This window comes from Talpa europaea (assembly GCF_964194135.1).
Source record: "Talpa europaea genome assembly, contig: HAP1_SCAFFOLD_267, whole genome shotgun sequence".
Lineage (NCBI taxonomy): Eukaryota > Metazoa > Chordata > Mammalia > Eulipotyphla > Talpidae > Talpa > Talpa europaea.
Window position 1 is genome coordinate 1 of NW_028167859.1, and position 18,361 is coordinate 18,361.

Below are 18,361 nucleotides of genomic sequence, written 5' to 3' on the forward strand. Positions count from 1 at the left end.
CCTGCATATCTGAAGCTAGCCCGGCTTTACGGGAGGTGGGAAAGCCGGAGACCCAGCGCCCCACTGAGGCATGTGCCTGTGTCTGTTTGTTTTGCAAAAAATAAATCGCTTCCTGCAGCACAGGCAGCTCTGCATCTTGGACATCTTTCCACGCCAGTATGTATAACCTACTTTAGCCTCTTACTTGTCTCACAGCAATCCACAGTATGGATGTGTGTTCTATCCAGCCCGTCACTGATGGACATTTGGGTTGTTTCCAAGATCATAATCTTGGGAAGATTATGATCATTTCTTCATTTCAAGTCATTTCGCGTCTTTTTATGCACCTGACTCCACAGTTTTCAAAACAACTCTGGCACCCATGTGGGGGCACTGTGATGGGTATCCTCACTCTAAAACTAGGTGTAAGGAAATGTCAGTCCCTCACTGGCTCACATACTGTAGGTTTGTCCTAGAGATGGCAAATGCAGCATCTCCCTCCAGTCTCAGATCCAACACTGAGTCCGGGTTGCTGCTCCCTCAAGGCTTTTTATCTTTGGATCAGCTTGGACTGAACAGGGTTTTGTTTATTTCAAATGGCCCAGAAAAGATAAATGTGTGGGTTGTGTCAGGTACTGTACGGTGAGTGGGAGGGAAAGACTACTAGATAACTTTCATTGATTGAGGGGATCCCATGTGTGGGCTCCTCTGGGATGAAGAAGCCTGGCCTATCTTCTTGGCTTGCAAAGCACATTTATACCAATTTTAATCATTTGTTGTGCGTGTATTATTATCTCCCCCATTCACAAATGAGAAAATTGAAAACCAGTGTAGGAATGTTGCTCTCTAAAAATACATATTAATACATAAAAATACATTTTTTACTAAAAAAGAAAAATAGCACTGCTAAAGTGAAAAACTGATATGGTAATTATAAAACCAACATGGCAACACTGGAAAAAACGTGCAACTAAAAACACAAAAATCAGGTCTCCCCAGTGGTGCAGTGGGTTGAGCGCAGCACTGTGAAGTTGTCTGCGGCTTCTGAGGCGCAGGTTCGATTCCTGGCCGGCAGTGAGAATCCCATATGGCGCAGCAGACCTCTCCTGCCACGCCCGCTGCTCCCCTCAACAGCATATTTCAGTCGTCTGCCTGTTCTGCTCCCCGCTCTGTCTCTGAAGAATCCTCTCACCCTCTTGCACCTCTGGCCTGTACCCCAGCTCTTGTATAAAAATAAATAAATCTTAAAAAAAAAAACACAAAAATCTTGTTAGGTGACTATGGGCATATCATGGTAGATCTCTGACCCTGGGTTGTATAATTTTTACAAAAAGAGAATGACAAAAACAAGCACAGCAATGGTGAATAATATATAGTTGCACACCACTCTAAAGCAACAAGCATTTCAAATCAAAACTACGAGATACCATCTCACACCAGTGAGAATGGCACATATTAAAAAAACTAGCAACAACAAATGTTGGCGAGGGTGTGGAGAAAAAGGAACTCTCCTGCACTGTTGGTGGGAGTGCAAACTGTCCAACCACTATGGAGAGCTGTGTGGAGATTTCTGGACCTACTAAACATAGAGCTTCCATATGATCCAGCAATTCCACTCCTAGGTATTTACCCAAAGGACACAGAAACATCAATTCCAAAGAGCACCTGCACCCCTATGTTTATAGCAGCACTATTTACAATCGCTAAGATTTGGAAACAACCCAAATGCCCAAAAATAGATGACTGGATCAAGAAGATGTGATACATATACACCATGGAATATACGCCATGGAATGCTGAATAATTTCAACATTCAAAAAAGATAAACACATGCAATTTGCAGCAAGCATGGATGGCGCTGGAGGGGATCATGCTCAGCGAAATAAGACAGAAAGAAAAAGAAAAATACCGGATGGTCTCACTTATAGCAGGAATCTAGAAAACTTAAATAAGGGACCAGGAAAAAGAATAACTATAAGAAAGAAAATATCAAAATCAACAAATAACTATGAACAAGAGACACTCTGTGGGGGTGGGGGCGGGGAAAGGAGGGCTTGGGGTAATAATAAGGGGATTGTAATTGTATGGGGAATATAAAAATAAAATTTAAATTAAAAAAAAATAAAGCAACAAGCATTTCCAACTCTGAGCCTCCCCTGCAGACTTGCATTCAAACACACTTTTTTTTTGTGGGACCCTCCCCGGTGGCGGGCAATGAACTGGCGCTGCAGAGGCTGCGGGCAGCCTCGCAGCTCAGCGCTCAACCGCTGTGCCACCAGGGGAGGCCCCACACATATTTTTAACTCAAAAGGATACCTGCACTCTTATATTTACTGCGACACTATTTATAATAGGTAAGATTTGGAAACAACTCAAATGCCCCAAAATAGATGACTGGATCAAGAAGATGTGATATATGCACACAAATAGAATACTATTCAGCAATAAAAAAAGATAAGCTCAGGCCTCCCCTAGTGGCGCAGGTGGTTGAGCGCGGTGCTGTGAGGCTGTCCGCAGCCTCTGCAGTGCTGGTTCGAGGGTCCCACATGGCGCGGCAGACCTCTCCTGTCTCGCTCGCTGCTCCCCTCAGCAGTATATTTCGTCAGTCTGCCTGTTCTGCTCCCCGCTCTGTCTCTGGTGAATCCTCTCACTCTCCCGCGCATCTGGCCTGTACACCGTTCTTGTATAAATAAATAAATCTTAAAAAAAAAGATAAGCTCATGCCATTTGCAATAACATGGATGAAGCTAGAAGGGATTATGCTCAGTGAAAGACAGTAGGAAAAAGAAAAATATCGGATGGCTTCATTTATAGGAGGACTATAGGGGAACTAAATAAGGAATCAGTAAAAAATAACAATAAATGAAAACCCAAATTAACAGGCAACTATAAATCAGAGACACTCTGCAGGGGAGGGGGAAGGAAAGGGATCAAAACGGGAGGGAAGAGCACAAGGGACATTGGTGATGGTGCACGGGTGAATTGGTGGTGGGAATTTTACAGGGACTACACCTGAGAAGAGAAAGCAAACATTGTACAAAGAGGAACAATGTTGTAAAATATATATAAATAAATAATTTAAAAATAAGCATACATATTTAATATGGCTATAATCATAGAAAACAAACAATTGTGTTACCTGCTGTTTCAACTGACGTGATCTCCTAAGCCTTTCCCGCGTGGCTACATGGACTTGGCAGCTATCACTTTTTCAGCAGATGTATTCACCCAGGTTAATTAACTCCTGTCCTTGGTGCTGGAAATTCACTGCCAAGTTTTCACTATTTTGGTTGATGCTGTGGGAAAAGCCTTTCAGCTTCAGAGATTTCTGAAAGTCAATAATTACATGAGGCCACCACACCCTAAACTCTTGCCTACTCCAAGCTGTTTACCCAAAAATCATGAGCCCGCCATCCTGGTACCTGTTACTGCCCTAGTCTCTCCCAGGGCCTGAGGCAGAGCTGAGGTGCTTGACAGTGTCCTATAAAGGTTTTGAGCAGCCTCAAGCTCCTTGAAGCTCGCAGGGAAAGGAGATGAGGAAATCTTGATGTCCCCTGCTCAACCTCCCCCAAACATATGCATTTATACTCTTTTACCATAACTCAAGAAATTCTTCTAAAATCTAACCCCAAATTCCATGTTGTCTTCTTTCTTCATAGTATATAAATTTTTTTGGGCCATCGATCTGAGTCTATTCTCACTAGAAGAGTAGCAATGCCTGGCATTTTTCTTTACAATTTCACCAGGTCCTTGAACTCCTTAAGCCTATGTCTGGTAAAGAATACAGCCTAGGGTGCCTCCACCCCGCCTGGCTGCCTCCCATTACTTTTGCTGGATACAGTTCCACAAGTACCTGCTTTCCAGGCTTGCACCAGGACTCACCCTATCCACTCACCAGCCAGTCACCCTGAGATTGCACCGTTATGGAAGCCTGCCTGAGGGAGATTGGAGAGGGGGTGGGGGACTGTCATTAGGGGTGGAGAGATGAGGAACCGAATTCAAATAATGCTTCCCTCACTGACCCCAGTGAGACCACTTGGGTCAGTCTTAACAGATTGACTGTCCTCAATTTCCTCATCCGAAAAATGGGAGAAATTATGCTCTGTAATTGACAGGATTATTGGGAGATCCTAAATAGTGAAAGCGATGGGTAAGGAGGGAAAGCATCCAGCCATGCCCGGCGCCTGGGACCACTTTTGCAAACACACCAAGGGCTCCACCGTGTCCAAAGCTGAAGTTCTTTACTGCTTTTCGTATCCACGTGGAGTGGGATTTGCTCCGCTCTAACTACATCCCCGGGCACCAGACCCAAGAGAGCTCACATCTCAGCCCCGGGGCCAGTGAGCTCACACTGAAGACCCCGAGCACCCCCACTCAGGACCCCCACGAGCCCCCTCCTGCCTCCCAGACCCCAGCGCACCCACCGCGCAGTCCGCCTGGCCCTCTTCACCAGCGCACGCGCGCAGCGGGACGCGGGCACAGCGCACCCCAACACGAGCAGGTCGGACTGCAGGCACCCGCCCCGCAGGTAGAGGAGCAGGGGTGGGGGGCAGGGAGGAAGGGGGTGGCGGGAGCGCTGGCGGGGCGGGGCGGGGCCCGCAGGGCCGGGGGCGGGGGCCTGACGGCCCGGCCGCGGAGCTGCCAGGCACAGAGGCACCGCAGGCGCGTGGAGCCAGCCGCAGCCGAGCCCCAGCCCACACCGCCATGCCCCTGGCCTTCTGCGGCAGCGAGAACCACTCCGCCGCCTACCGGGTGGACCATGGCGTCCTCAACAACGGTTGCTTCGTGGATGCGCTCAACGTGGTGCCGCACGTCTTCCTGCTTTTCATCACCTTCCCCATCCTGTTCATCGGTGAGCGGGCGCCTACAGCAAAGGCGGAGGGGAAGGCAGAGGCTGGGGGTGGGGGGAGAGCTGGCGCGGCGCGCCCCACCTCCCGGTGTCCCCTGGCGTCCCCACGACCGCCGTCTGCCTGGCTCCCGGGGGGGCCCCTGTTCTGTGTTTTGCTCTGTAGTCCCAGGACTCTCACCCCCGCACTTACGCGCTCTGCCCCGGGTGCCCCTGTTACAGGGCAGCCCCGATAATGCCCTGTAACACCCCCAAACCTGCACCACACACAGAGGCCGATCCTCACCCAGAGGACCTCCCCCCAAGTTTTGCCACCACCCGGCCAGAGTTAGATGGAAAAGAGGGAAAGCAGAGGTTTCTGTGAAAGCTCTGGAAAGGTAGGGAGGGGGTCAGGCGATGCCCTTGGGGGGCTCTGCGTTCTGAGCGAGGTCACCCCTCCCCCAAGGCACCCTTCCAGTCACCGCAGCGGGGCCCAGGACAGAGCAGCCTGCGCCAGCTCCTGAGCCCGGGATGTAGGCCCTGCGAACCCCTGTACTTCCCAGGGGCTAGCCAGACAGCGGTCAGTACCTCAGAGAGCCCCACCGAGCTAGAGAAACTCGTTCCCCTTCCCCTGCTACCCCAGCAGAGCAGGTTTCCAGAGGGCAACTTCTCAGGCTCGTGCCCTGCAGCACCAACTCAGGGATATAGCCCCCAATGCCCCTACTTGAAAAGCAGCAGTCTGCAAAGTTGGCTATGGTGGCTGGAAGGGGCCACCCAGCATGCCTCTTCACTTGGGTCCCCTTGATCTTTCTGCAAGATCTTGAATTTCCCAAGCTGGCTAGCTCTGTCAACTAGTTGGGTGTTCCTTGCCTCTCCAAAATGTGTTGATTCATTTTAAGAGGAGGGGAAAAAAAAACAGATCTTAATATTCATATACAGCTTTTGGGAAGAAAGGAAAATTTGTCATAAAATTTAAAGGATGATGCTGCAGAAGCAAAGAGATGTTATTGACAAAGATAAACAGACAGAAATAGAAAAGAATCATATGCAACATACTCTCAAATGTGTATCAGAAATTGTACCAGCACTCACACTTCTGTTCTCAGTCAAATGGTTTATTCATGTGGTAACTTGTGGCATGAGCGGTCAGCATATAAAATGGGTTACCTGCATAGGTCAGCCTGCGCAGCTCCAGATTTCTTGTTTGGATATTTAGTGCACAAGTGCCAGGCTCAGGCATCCACATGCACAGGTGTACAGATGGGTAGGTTCTGCCCCCTCTCCATGGACCCAATGTCCAAGCACTCTCCTGGAGTTCATGCACCCTCCTCTGGCTGAGCCAGGCCTCCCACATCTTCCCATCTCTCTTTGCAGGATGGGGCAGTCAGAGCTCAAAAGTACACATCCACCACAGCACATGGCTCCACTTTCCCGGGCACAACCTTCGCTGGATCCTGACCTTCATGCTGCTTTTTGTCCTGGTGTGTGAGATCTCAGAAGGCATCCTGTCTGATGGGTGAGTGACTCTAGAAGGACTCAGGAGAGTAGATCTGCTCCAGGGTCTCTCTGGAAAGGCCGGGGGTGGGGGTGGGGGTGTTGCCCCCCTCCCCAGCTCACCTGCATTCTATGAGCCAGTATCATTGACTAATAAATCCAGCAGATGTTTAACCAGCATCTCCTGTGTGCCAGAATTTCTGTGCCAAGCACTGGACACAAGGGAGACCCAAACCCTGCCTCCATGCAACAGAGTAGAGGGAACATGGATCTACATGCCAAAACCCAGTGAAATAACTCTAGGGCCTATTGGAGTGCACCAAATCCTGTGAGAAAAATCCAGCCACTTTCACAAGCTGCTGGATTTCCCTTCTTGGAAAAAATCAAAATCACTCTTGGTTATGACTTTTCTTTAGTTCCCACTTGTTTACAAGGCCCCAGGTCCTTTTCTGGGTGTTGGGAGTCCTCGCAGTGAGTCCCCCTATCTCTAGCCTCATTCCCAAGGACTTCACCCCACACCCACCTTTCCTTTGGGCCCCATGGCACACTCCCCATAACTCTGTTACAACACAGATCACACTACTTAAAGTTATAACTATTTGCAAAACCATTTTCCCCTGAGTCAGAAAACATTACAAGAGAAATCTGGGTTTTATTCATCTCTGTAGTCACAGTGCGAAACACATGATGAAGTCCAAAAACATTTATTGACTCCTTAAGAGAAAAAAATGAATAATGTTATAAGGAAGTACTCTGGGAGGAGAGAGGAAGGCAGGGATGGGCAGGCATCCGGGTTGAGAGCTTCTGAGCTGATCCTGGAAAGATGACTAGGATTCTGACAGCAGAGGAGTTCTGGAGTGGGAGGGCCCTTGGGGTGGGAGGGAGGCGAACAAAGGCCTCCCTGGGGAAAGTGGGTAGGGGTGGAGCAGTGCCAGGGACACACATGCAGGGAAGCCATGGGAATCGTGGCTTGGAGCCTTGGAAATCAGAGTGGGGGCATGTTTCTGAAGGCTTTGAATGACAGGTTGGGTGTTAGGGTGGAATTTTGTTAGTTTAGAAAGGAAGACAGATATAGTCAGCACAGCATTTTTAGGTGAGAACTCTGAGTCAGGGACAGGCTGGAGGTAGAAACGTCACCTAGGAGGTGCATGCAGTGGTCTACATGAGAGATAACTGCAGCCAGAAGTGGTGTGCCAGCAGTTGGGGGTGCAGAAGAAGGGAAGATGAGGCACACATTTAACCAAAGAAGAATCAAGAAATTGACAAGGCTCATTGACTGGCTGGGTGAGGAGGTGGAGGGTGGAGGTCCCAACTGAGGTCCAAGCATTCTCAGTGGTATCAGACTACACTCAGACCCCACTCCTGCCAGTCCTGGCTCCTGCAGCTGGATGGCAGGACTAGGGACACCCCAGCCCAACATACTCCTTCACTCCTCCCACACCCCCACTATTCCTGCATCCTGGCTGTAGTGGTCATCTCTGGGATAACCTCTTGCCTTGAGACTCTTCCTGGTTATCAGAGTCCCCCAAACCAGCTGGAAGATCAGGTGTGCTGCCACATAGTTAGCAGGTGACAAGTCTGCCTCCCACCCTACCCCCCACTTCACAGCACCCCCTAACAATGGGGCACAGATACTGGAAAGGGGAGAGCTGCCTCGTGAACCCTCAGGCCAGACATACTCACCAAGTTATAATTAGCAATGTGACTGAGAAGAGAGCACCTGCTCATTGAAAAGGTAGAGCTGGGTCTTCCTCTGGTGCTTCTGCTGGGTGCTCACTGTGGGGTTTTGGACAAGTCACTCAGTCTTCTGGGCCTCACTTTCTCTCTCTGTGAAATGAGCTTCATAACTCCTGTCTTGCCAGCTTCATGGGGCTTGGGTGAGATCACATAGCACAGAATCGGTCAATCCGGGGACTCCTTCCTACCAACTGTCAGCCCTTCCTGTCAGGCAGCCCTTCCTGTTTGGACACTCGTTCCCTGGTCTTTGCTGGCCTCCATCTGTAGACTCACACTCGGGCAGGCAAACATGAAGGAAGGACAGGGAAAGGGAGCAGACAGAAGAGAAGCCACAGACTCTGCCCTGTGGTCCCTCCAGTCTACCTGGCCTGGATTGCAGACCTGCCTAGAAGTCTAGTGGGCAGGTAGGAGTGGGGGCTGGTTAAAGCAGAACTAATTTAGGTGAGGCTTATTTAGTGATTGATGAAGGTCTTTTAACCCTATAGAGCTTCCTCTATTCTTTTGGATATTATTTCTATGTGTGATACTCTGAATTCACAATAACCAAAGTGGTGTAAGTTACTGGGGAAAGTTTTTATCAACATAACTAGAATGTTCCTAGACTACCATCCACTGGGAGAACCCAGATATAAAACTTTTACATAGTTTCTTACCTATTTCAGTGTATATTTTTCAGTAAAGCAGCCTAAACTTAGGTTATTGTGTCATGTCATAAAACACTTATTTCAGTGATACTTATTCATCTAATTTAATTTTATAAAATGTTTATCATTTTTACCTCCTGTTGCAAAAAAAAAGAATTTATTGAGACATATGCTATGACATTCAGATGTCTTTTAAAAATGTGTGAGGGAGTATAGAATAAAAATTATTTCAAGGAGTAGAAAGGCTGGAGTGTCAATGACCCCTGGGTGGTTGTTCTCTGTGTTACTAGGGACTGATGGTCTCGTACCTCGGTACCAGTCTTTTGCTTCAAATATCCACTAATTGAGGTCTAAAGAATATCATAACAGTTTCACTTAGAAAGAAAGCAAAAGGTTGCTATTTCTAGTTGGTTTGGTGGCTTAGTGATGTTATCGGGACCCAGCCTCTTCCCATGTTTCTACACCATCCTGTGTGCCCAGCCATGGTCACAAGAGGCTGCCCAGCTGCAGGTTTCACTCGGGAAGGAGGTGGCTAGGGCAGAGGGGGCATGGTCCCCGCCTGCCCCTTCCTTATGCTGAAGATCATCCTCTGTAGATGTCCCTTTGCATCTCCTTGGCCAGAACCAGGTAATATCTGGCGACCTTTAAACAAGTCACTGACAAAAGGGTGTGGATTTGCTTGACTACTTGAACTAATTGCCCTCCAGTCCCTGGATCTGGGCACATTGCTGCTGGAGCAAATTTGTGGTTCTTTTGGCAGAGATGAAGGGAAACACTGTATTTGGTGAATAGTCTGCAGCGGCTATACACTAGCACCCTAGTCCTACCAGACTACTTGGGGGTCCCCACATGGCTCTCCTCGTGTCCTCCCTCCTTCTCTGTTAAACTCCTGCTCATCCTCCTACATCCAGCCTGATGCTGCCTCCTCTCTGCTCACTCCTTTGTCTTCTCAGCCTTCTGTTCATCTGCACTGTCACTTCCCTAGATGGCCCAGTCAGTTAGCTCTGAGCATGGCTGCCTCCCCACCCCCCCCATGACTTCAACAGAAAGAACAGTCTGCAGCGCCAGAAAAAGTGGCTTGAGGTCACATCACCTGGAGCTTTGATGTCAGATAGAGGAGTGTGGGGTTTGCTTTCTGTACAAGGGAGCCATGGAGGGGCATGATTGGGGCCAACTAAGGTGAGCCCTGAGGTCTTGGAGTGAGCTCTAGCCTTATCACCAAACCAGAGTCCACCCACCACCAGGGTTTCTATGAGTTTAGGTGAGGAAGGGGTGAGTTGGTTTGGGCTGCCTTCATCCCTATTCCAAGGATAAAGCAAAAGCAGTGACCTTGAGCTTATTACTGTCTTCCTGTGGCTCAGTTTCCTCAACTGAAAAATGAGGAAACTTGGAGTACTGACTTCAGGGGATTGTATGAAGATTAAGTGAGTTAATCAAGTGCTGAGAACAGTGCCTGGCACAGGGTAAATGCTCAATAAATATTGACTATCAGGTTGTTATTGTGCCTCCCAGGGAGGGACCAGTGTTGACTTATGCTGTTCATGTTCAATGGGGCTGTCACTAAGAGAGCTGTGGTGTATAGGCCCTGGCCTGCCCGAGGCACACCAGGGACAGCGCTCCCAGGCCAGAGGCTTTGCAGCTGTGACTGCCAAGGCTGGCTTTCTGATGTCAGGTTCTGAAAGCATGAGACCAAGGAGAGAAGGCCGTGAATCCAAAGCCTGAACACGGAGTCCTCAGAGCATCTCTGTGTGTATGGACTCCCAGGCCCATAGGTGAGAGGCGTGTTTGGGGGATGGACTAGGCAGAGCTACCAATCTATGGAGTAGAGCTGGCATATGATCTGAATGTCCTACTGTGTGCTGAGCCCTAAGCCCTAAGTTTGTGGCCTTTTGTGGTACTCAGCACATCCATATCCTCTCTCTCTCTCTCCCTCTCTTTCCCCATCTCAGGGTGACTGAATCTCGCCATCTCCACCTGTACATGCCGGCTGGGATGGCGTTCTTGGCTGCTGTCACCTCCGTGGTCTACTATCACAACATCGAGACCTCCAACTTCCCCAAGCTGCTGATCGGTAGGAGAGGGAGGGTATGGGAAAGGGCTAGGTACTTCATTCATTCCTTCAGCTAATATTTGCTATGGACTTTCTATGTGCCAGGTACTGTTCTAGGCACTATAAGTTTAAAAGCAGAGAACAAAAAAATCCCTGCCTCCTTAGAGCTTACAGTCTGGTGAGAGAAGACAAAGATAGTAAACAAATAGGTAGTGATGATACTATGAAGAAAATAAAACTGGGCCTCCCTGGTGGTGCAGCGGTTGAGTGCTGGGTTGCGAAGCTGCCCGCAGCCTCTGCAGCGCCGGTTCGATCCCCGGCTGCCGCCGGGTGAGGGTCCCAAATGCCATGCCCTCTGCTCCCCTCAGCAGTGTATTTCGTCAGTCTGCCTATTCTGTTCCCCGCTCTGGTTCTGGTGAATTCTTTCACCCTCTTGCGCTTCTGACTGTACCCAGTGCTTGTATAAATAAACAAATAAATCTTTAAAAAAAAACAAAAACTGGATAAGAGGTAGAGAGTGATGGTAATGTACTTACTTTATAAGGCAGTTGAGAAAGATCTCTGATAAGAATGAGCATGCAGATATTTGGAGAAAGAATGTTTCATGCATATGCAACATTAATTGCAGAGGTCTTCTGATAGGAAAAACTTGGCAAAGAGGCCAGTGTGGGCAAAGCCAAAATGGGCCAGGGGAAGAATGATAGGAGATGAGGTCAGGGGCCAGGAGAGGTGTCAGGAAGTCTCCTAGGCTCGGGCTCTGAGTGCCTGGGTGAAAGGTGGTATTAATAATACACGTGACAAAGGAGCAGGGGTTGGGGGTGCTTGGGGCATGTTAACTTTGAGACAGCCAACACGAGCGTCAAATGGGCAGTGAGATAAACAAGTCGGGCATTCAGAGAAAGGTCAGAGCTGGAGATGTACATATACAGCAGTCACGGGCTTATAGGTGGCCTCTATTGCTTGAACCTGGGTGAGGTCACCTGGAAAGAGAAGAGAAAGGCCCAAGGATCGAGCCCGTAGCTTGCCAGCATTTAGGGAACATCAGGAAGGAATGCCCACTTAGGGCTTCTGACACTATGACTGGGTCCCAGGCAGAAACAACAGCATGACTGTTGACATTTACAAGTATGCACTGTGTGCCGGGCTTTGTATACATTTTTTCATTTGATTCCCACAATCTCCCTATTGGGACTGTTGCCATGTGCATTTTACATTTGTTAATACTGAAACTCAGAGAGATTAAAAAGAGTAACAGCATATACTCATTTAGCACTTATATGCAACAGACACGATCCTAACCATTTTGCATCTAATAACTCATTTAATCCTTACAGCAACACTGTGAGGTAGGTACCTTTGCCTTTTCCACTTCATAGATCAAGAAACCGAGGCTCAGAGGTTAATGATGTGCATTAATCTGCCCACCTAGTGAAGGGGCAGAGCTAAGTTTAGATCTCAGGAGCTTGGCACCTAAGCAGGCTCTTAACCATTTCTGGGACTACATGTCTAAAGGATCTCAGACTATGCCTCTGGGTTGGGCTGAGTCCAAGGCCAGGGCTGTACATCAGGCTATGTTCAGATTGCATTATTAGGTCAGACTATGATTTTTAGCTGTCATAGTGTCTAATTGACATTTGGTGTCTGGAACCCTCTGTGTTAAGCCAGAGACAGTATGAGAGTTGTGAAGGGGTAGAGGTTATCTCTCAAGCTAATCATAGGTTTGCCTTCTCTGTAAGGTAGGAGCTGGGGTACCCAGTTCTGGGGTGAACCCCTCACCCCAGAAGACCCTCTGCTAATTGAAGGATTAGCAGGCAGCAGGAAAGAGAAAAAAGAGGAAAGAGAAGAAAGAGGAAGATGTTAAGAAATGCTTCAGGGAGCTCTCAGTGGAGATTATGATGCTTCTCCTGATGCACAGAAAACCCCTCAGGAGCTCCAGGGCCTGGCCAACCAGTTCTCCAAAAACACCTTTTGGGGCCATCTAGCAAGTTCATATTCTCATCTTTTAGAAAGTACATAATGTTCTCTCCTTAAACACAAATTAACACCTGTAGATGAACCAGTCCCTGTCCTAAGAATAAGGTCTCATTCCCTGTGTTCCCCTTTGTTAGCTTTGCCCTTCACAGAAGTTCTAGAACAGGGAAAAGTATAGAGGATACATCCCATGAGCTACAGGAACTGACAGGCATGGGGTATTGTGGGAACCGCTGGTCCTCTGAGGAGGCTGCTGACTGATCCCAGGTCAGGAATCCTGCAGAAAGGTGGGCCACAATATGGATTACATTGTTCCAAAAAAGAAACTTGATCTGAGATCCCAGATAAGATCAGTGAAATGTTCTTTGAGCTGAGAACTGAAAGGTAGGTAGAAACTAACTGAGCAGGCAGAGGGGAATGCTTCAGGCAGAAGGATTAGCATGTGCCAAGATCCTGAAGCAGGAGAAACAAAGTACATTAGGAAATCTGGGAGAAAAATAGCAGCTAGAGTGCTAAGGATGGAAGAGAACTGAACTTCAATGGCCGTAGCTGCAGTGGGGTCTGCACCAGGTAGTGTCTTGAAGTTCACACCACAGGCATTGGTCTTTATCCCGAGGACATTCAGGATTGGGCTGGGGCATTTGGGGGTGGGGGGCGGTCTAACATATACATAGCATAAAATTGACCACTTAAACCACTTTTTAGTGCACAGTTTAGTGGCATTAAGTCCATTCACATTAAGTACCCTGTTGTGCATCTATTAGCACCATCCAGCTCCAAAACTTTCATCTTCTCAAACTGAAACTCTGTACCCACTAAACAGTAACTCCCCTCTCTCTCCTTGTCCCTCAGCCCCTCAAAACCACCATTCTACTTTCTGACTCTATGAATCTGACTATTATACAAAACTCCCATAAGTCAAATCATGCACTATTTATTCTTTTGTGACTGGCTAATTTCACTTAGCATAATATTCTCAAGGTTCACCCATGTGGTTGCATGTGTCAGAATGTCCTTACTTTTTTTTTTAAGATTTATTCACTTATTTATGCAAGAACCGGGGTATAGGCCAAATTCATGGGAGGGTAAGAGGATTCACCAGAGACAGAACGGGGAACAGAACAGGCAGACTGATGAAGTACACTGCTGAGGGGAGCAGCGGGCGAGACAGGAAAGGTCTGCCACGCCATGTGGGACTCTCGCCGGCTGGGATCGAACTGGTGCTGCAGAGGCTGCGGACAGCTTCACAGCGCGGAGCTCAACTGCCTGCGCCACCAGGGGAGGCCCATGTCCTTCCTTTTTTACAGGTGAATAATATTTCATTGTGTGTACAGTGTACCCTTGAACAATTCAGTGAGGGAAGGTGGTAGTGGCTAGGGGTACCAATCCCTTGTGCAGTCAAAAATCTACACATAGCTTTTGAAACCCCTGAAACTTAACTACAGTCACCCCTTGGTCTCTCCTGGGAGTTGGTTTTTGGATTTGCAAATACTCAGATCACTTCTAGTTGGCTCTGAGTAAACATGGGTCCTACATCCTCAGACTCTATAATGTTTGGTTGAATCCATGAATGTACAACCTACAGCTATGGAGGGCTAACTGTGCTTATAGAAATAAATCTGCATGTAAGTGGACCTGCATGGTACAAACTCACTGTTCAAGGGTCAGCTGTATAAACCACATTTTCTTTGTCCATTCATCCACCAATGAACACTTGGGTTGCTTTCATCTTTTGGCTGTTGTTTATGATGCTGTTATGAACAGGCTTTGCTACCAAGAGATGCCCTGGCATTCATGTCCAGGAGCACCTAGGCACGGTGGGCAGGACAAAAGGCTTTTTCTCTGTGGTTCCACTAAAGAGGGCTCTTGAAGGTATATGCTGAACTTATCTGCATGTGACTCTAGGGAATGAGTGGGAAGGAGCTGCCTGTGCTTAAAGCAGCTTCTAAAGGGGGACTTCTTGCTGGCTTTTGTTGTAGCCAGCTGACAGTGGTTTATCAGTGGTGGGAATCTAGAAGTTAGAAGCCCCTGATAGCTTCTGATGTTTATGGTCCCAAGTCTGTATTCTGGAGATAATAAAAACATTAAAAGCTACTGTCCAAAGAGCACCCACTGAGTGCCGGGCTCACTGTGCTAACTGTTTTCATGACATTTCTTAGGACAACTTTTGAGGTGGTACTATTATTTCCCCCATTTTATGATAAGGAAATTGACACTTGGATGAATTAAATGACTTACCCATGGTCCCACCATTATCAAATCATAGGACCTGAGCACAGTGCGTCTTACTGGAGGGCACCCATGTCTTGGCGGACCATGGCTCTCTTTTTTCTATCTCCCACTGCCCAGGCTCCCTGAGGAGCATCATCATGCTGCAGTGGACTCTGGACTGGGGGGACCAGAGATTAAACTTCTTTTTTTTTTTAAATATTTATTTATTTATTTATACATGCACTGGGTGCAGTCAGAAGCGCGGGATGGTGAGAGAATTCACCAGAGCCAGAGCGGGAAACAGAACAGGCAGACCAATGAAATACACTGCTGAGGGGAGCAGTGGGTGTGGCAGGAGAGGTCTGTCGCGCCATGTGGGACCCTTGCCAGTGGCCAGGGATCGAACCGGTGCTACGGAGGCTGCGGGCAGCTTTGCAGCCCAGCGCTCAACCACTGCGCCACCAGGGGAGGCCCCAGAGATTAGACTCTTAACCTCTCTCTGTCACTGCTTTCAGGGAATTGGGGCAGGTTACCTCCTCTCTCTGCCTCAGTTTCCTCATTTGTAAAATGAGCAGTCAATCAAGACTGAAGAACTTTTAAGATTTTTCCACCTTGGACATTGCACAGGAAGCCATCATAAGTAGGGTGCGAAGCCCGTCGAGTTAGACTAGTCCAGCTCTGCCACTTAATGGCTTTGGGCGTGACCTTGGATCCATTATTTAATGTTTCTGAACCTTGATTCCTTTGTCTATTAAGTTGGGGATGATGGCGGTATTTCCTCACAATGTTATTGGAAGGAATAAACGAGATAATGTATTTTAAGTGCTTACTTGGCATAGTGCCTGTAACTGTTAAATTCAAGAAATAATTTTCCTATTTTTCTTTTTATTTGTGATAAAGGGAAATTTGACTGACCTTCTTGACTTACAAGACAATATCTTTAATATGCCTATCATGAACATTTTATTGTATGTGCATTATACAAAAATCACACACACACATATCCCTTTACTTAGAAGTGTGCACACTCATACCGAAACACTTGTTGACATGCAAAGACACACCTCCTCTCTTTTCTCTGACACACTTGCACACACATGGGTGCACACAAACACAACCTCTCCTACCTCGTCTTGGCAGCCCTGTTAGTCTACTGGACCCTGGCCTTCATCACCAAGACCATCAAGTTTGTCAAGTTCTACGACCACGCCATTGGCTTCTCCCAGCTGCGCTTCTGCCTCACGGGGCTGCTGGTGGTCCTCTACGGGATGCTGTTCCTTGTGGAGGTCAACGTCATCAGAGTGAGGGTAAGCACTGCCCACTTGAAATGTACCTGAGGGCATACACTTCTTATCAGTGCCCTGTCCCTGGGGTGAGCCCCGCCCTGCTGCTCTGCCAAGTCCTGGAAAGAGTCCTGCCCCCAAAGGGGAGTTGAGGTCAGTGGGAGAAGATTCAGGAGGAACAATCCATTGGACCAACTCTTGGCTTCCAGAGAGAGAGGAGAGGGCAGGGTGAAAGATTCTGGGTTTCATCTCAGAGAGGAAATAATGTTCAGGTGCTGGCATCTCAGGATTTTGTTTTTTTGGAGGGGTCTAGGGTGAGGGATAATGAGTACAGGCTGTATACATGTCTTTTCTTTTCATTTCTGCATTCCCCTCTTACCATCTCTCAGATTTGTGCCCTCCTCTCTTCCTCTCTCTCCTTCAATCCTCGATTTTTATTACTATAATACCATGTACTTGTATCTATTCAGGCTTTTTTTTCTCAACACATACACATAGACAGGTGTTGCCTCTCAATATTTTGTAAAAATAGAATCATACTAAAAACAGTTTTATGCACCTTGCTTTTCTTAATCTTGTAGGACTCCCTCCAAGTCTAATATGATTAATTCCGTTTTCTTAATGGCTACCTAATATTCCATCATGTAGATGAGTCACAGTTAATTCAAACTTTGCCCTCTGCGTGGGTATTCACTTTGTTGCAAAGTTTTTGCCTTCACAAATACTGTATTAAACACAGTTATATTTTCATGTATTGTATTTGTATTTCTATGGAACACAGTCCAAGGATTGGAGTCGCTGGTTCAAAGGATTTGTGTATTTTAAATTTTAATCAGTGTTGAAGATCATCTTCAGGAAAGACTTTAATCTACCAGCAGTGAATAGGAAAATCCTTCCCCTTCCTCCAACCAGCAATGGAAGTAGAACCATTTCTAATTTGGCCGGCCTGATGAATGTGAAGTTCTACTTTAATTTACATTTCTCCAACTCTTTTGCTTTTAGTTGGTGGTTTGGAGGGTACAGAGGCCATCTACATTCCTGTCTCAACTGATCCTCATAGCACCCCTGTGATGCAAATGTCACCCTCTCGTTCAGCGAGGAGACATTTTAGATGAGATTTGTCCAAAGACACCATGCTAGTAATCAGAAGAGGCAGAATTCAAACCCAGATCTGCATGGCTCCATGACCTACAAATCCAGCATGAAAAAATGGTGGTGTTCTCAGATTCCTGGAGCACACGCTATAGAAGGAGGTTTCTGCTTTTCTGAAACCCAACTTACCCAACCCAGTCCAGCAGGTAGATTCAGAATAGACCTCAATGAAGAGTTTCAAGTTAGGAGACCTTGGCATTAGAGCCAAGATGTAAAGGGAGAGGAGACCCTCATCCTCACAACAGGCAAATTGACCCCACCTGTTAGAGGTGAAAGGTGGGATGTTACAACCTCAGGCCTTAGCTGGGGCAAAGTGGAAAGTGATAAAAATTGCACTAACCCATCCCTGGTGGCCCGTGTGCCCACAGAGATATATCTTCTTCAAGACGCCGAGGGAGGTGAAACCCCCCGAGGATCTGCAGGACCTGGGAGTACGCTTCCTTCAGCCCTTTGTGAACCTGCTGTCCAAAGGCACCTACTGGTGGATGAATGCCTTCATCAAGACTGCCCACAAGAAGCCCATTGATCTCCGAGCCATTGGAAAGCTGCCTATTGCCATGAGGGCCCTCACCAACTACCGGCTGCTCTGTGAGGCCTTCGACGCCCAGGCGGTCAGTGGGGGCACAGCCACACCATCCATTCCCCACCCTCCGGGTTAGAGTCACGGACGGGGATCTTGGAAGGCTTTAGTTCAAACCCCAGGGCTAGGTGGGGCAAGGGAAACCGAGAAGGGAAAGAGGCTTGCCCATAGTCACACCAGGGAAAAGTCCAGGACTAAAGATAATCTAAAAATGTCCAGGACATCGCAGCTAGAATAATGCTTATAGTTTAGGTCATATGATCTAACAGATTCATTATCCAGATGGGGAAACTGAGGACCCCCTGGACTCCCTCATGCCTTATGTGTTTCCTTCTGGAGCTCAGTGACAATAAAGGTGGGAATTTTTGTGCATTTTAGAGCTTGGGTTTTAGTGGCCTGTTCCTTATAGTAATTCTATGAGTTGGACCAGGCAGG

At 47.7% G+C, this 18,361-nt stretch overlaps 1 protein-coding gene across 1 annotated transcript in view; it reads left to right on the plus strand.

Moving 5' to 3' along the window:
- Positions 1-4,683: 4,683 nt before the first annotated feature.
- LOC311188118 (ATP-binding cassette sub-family C member 8-like) overlaps positions 4,684-18,361 on the plus strand; it is a gene marked incomplete at both ends in the record, with an annotated part of 42,434 nt that continues 28,756 nt past the window's right edge. Inside the window, 5 exons of the mRNA XM_084259874.1 lie at positions 4,684-4,831; positions 6,179-6,320; positions 10,629-10,750; positions 16,052-16,218; positions 17,715-17,957. Coding sequence (XP_084116000.1) covers positions 4,684-4,831; positions 6,179-6,320; positions 10,629-10,750; positions 16,052-16,218; positions 17,715-17,957 — 822 coding nt within the window. The remainder of the gene's footprint in view (positions 4,832-6,178; positions 6,321-10,628; positions 10,751-16,051; positions 16,219-17,714; positions 17,958-18,361) is intronic.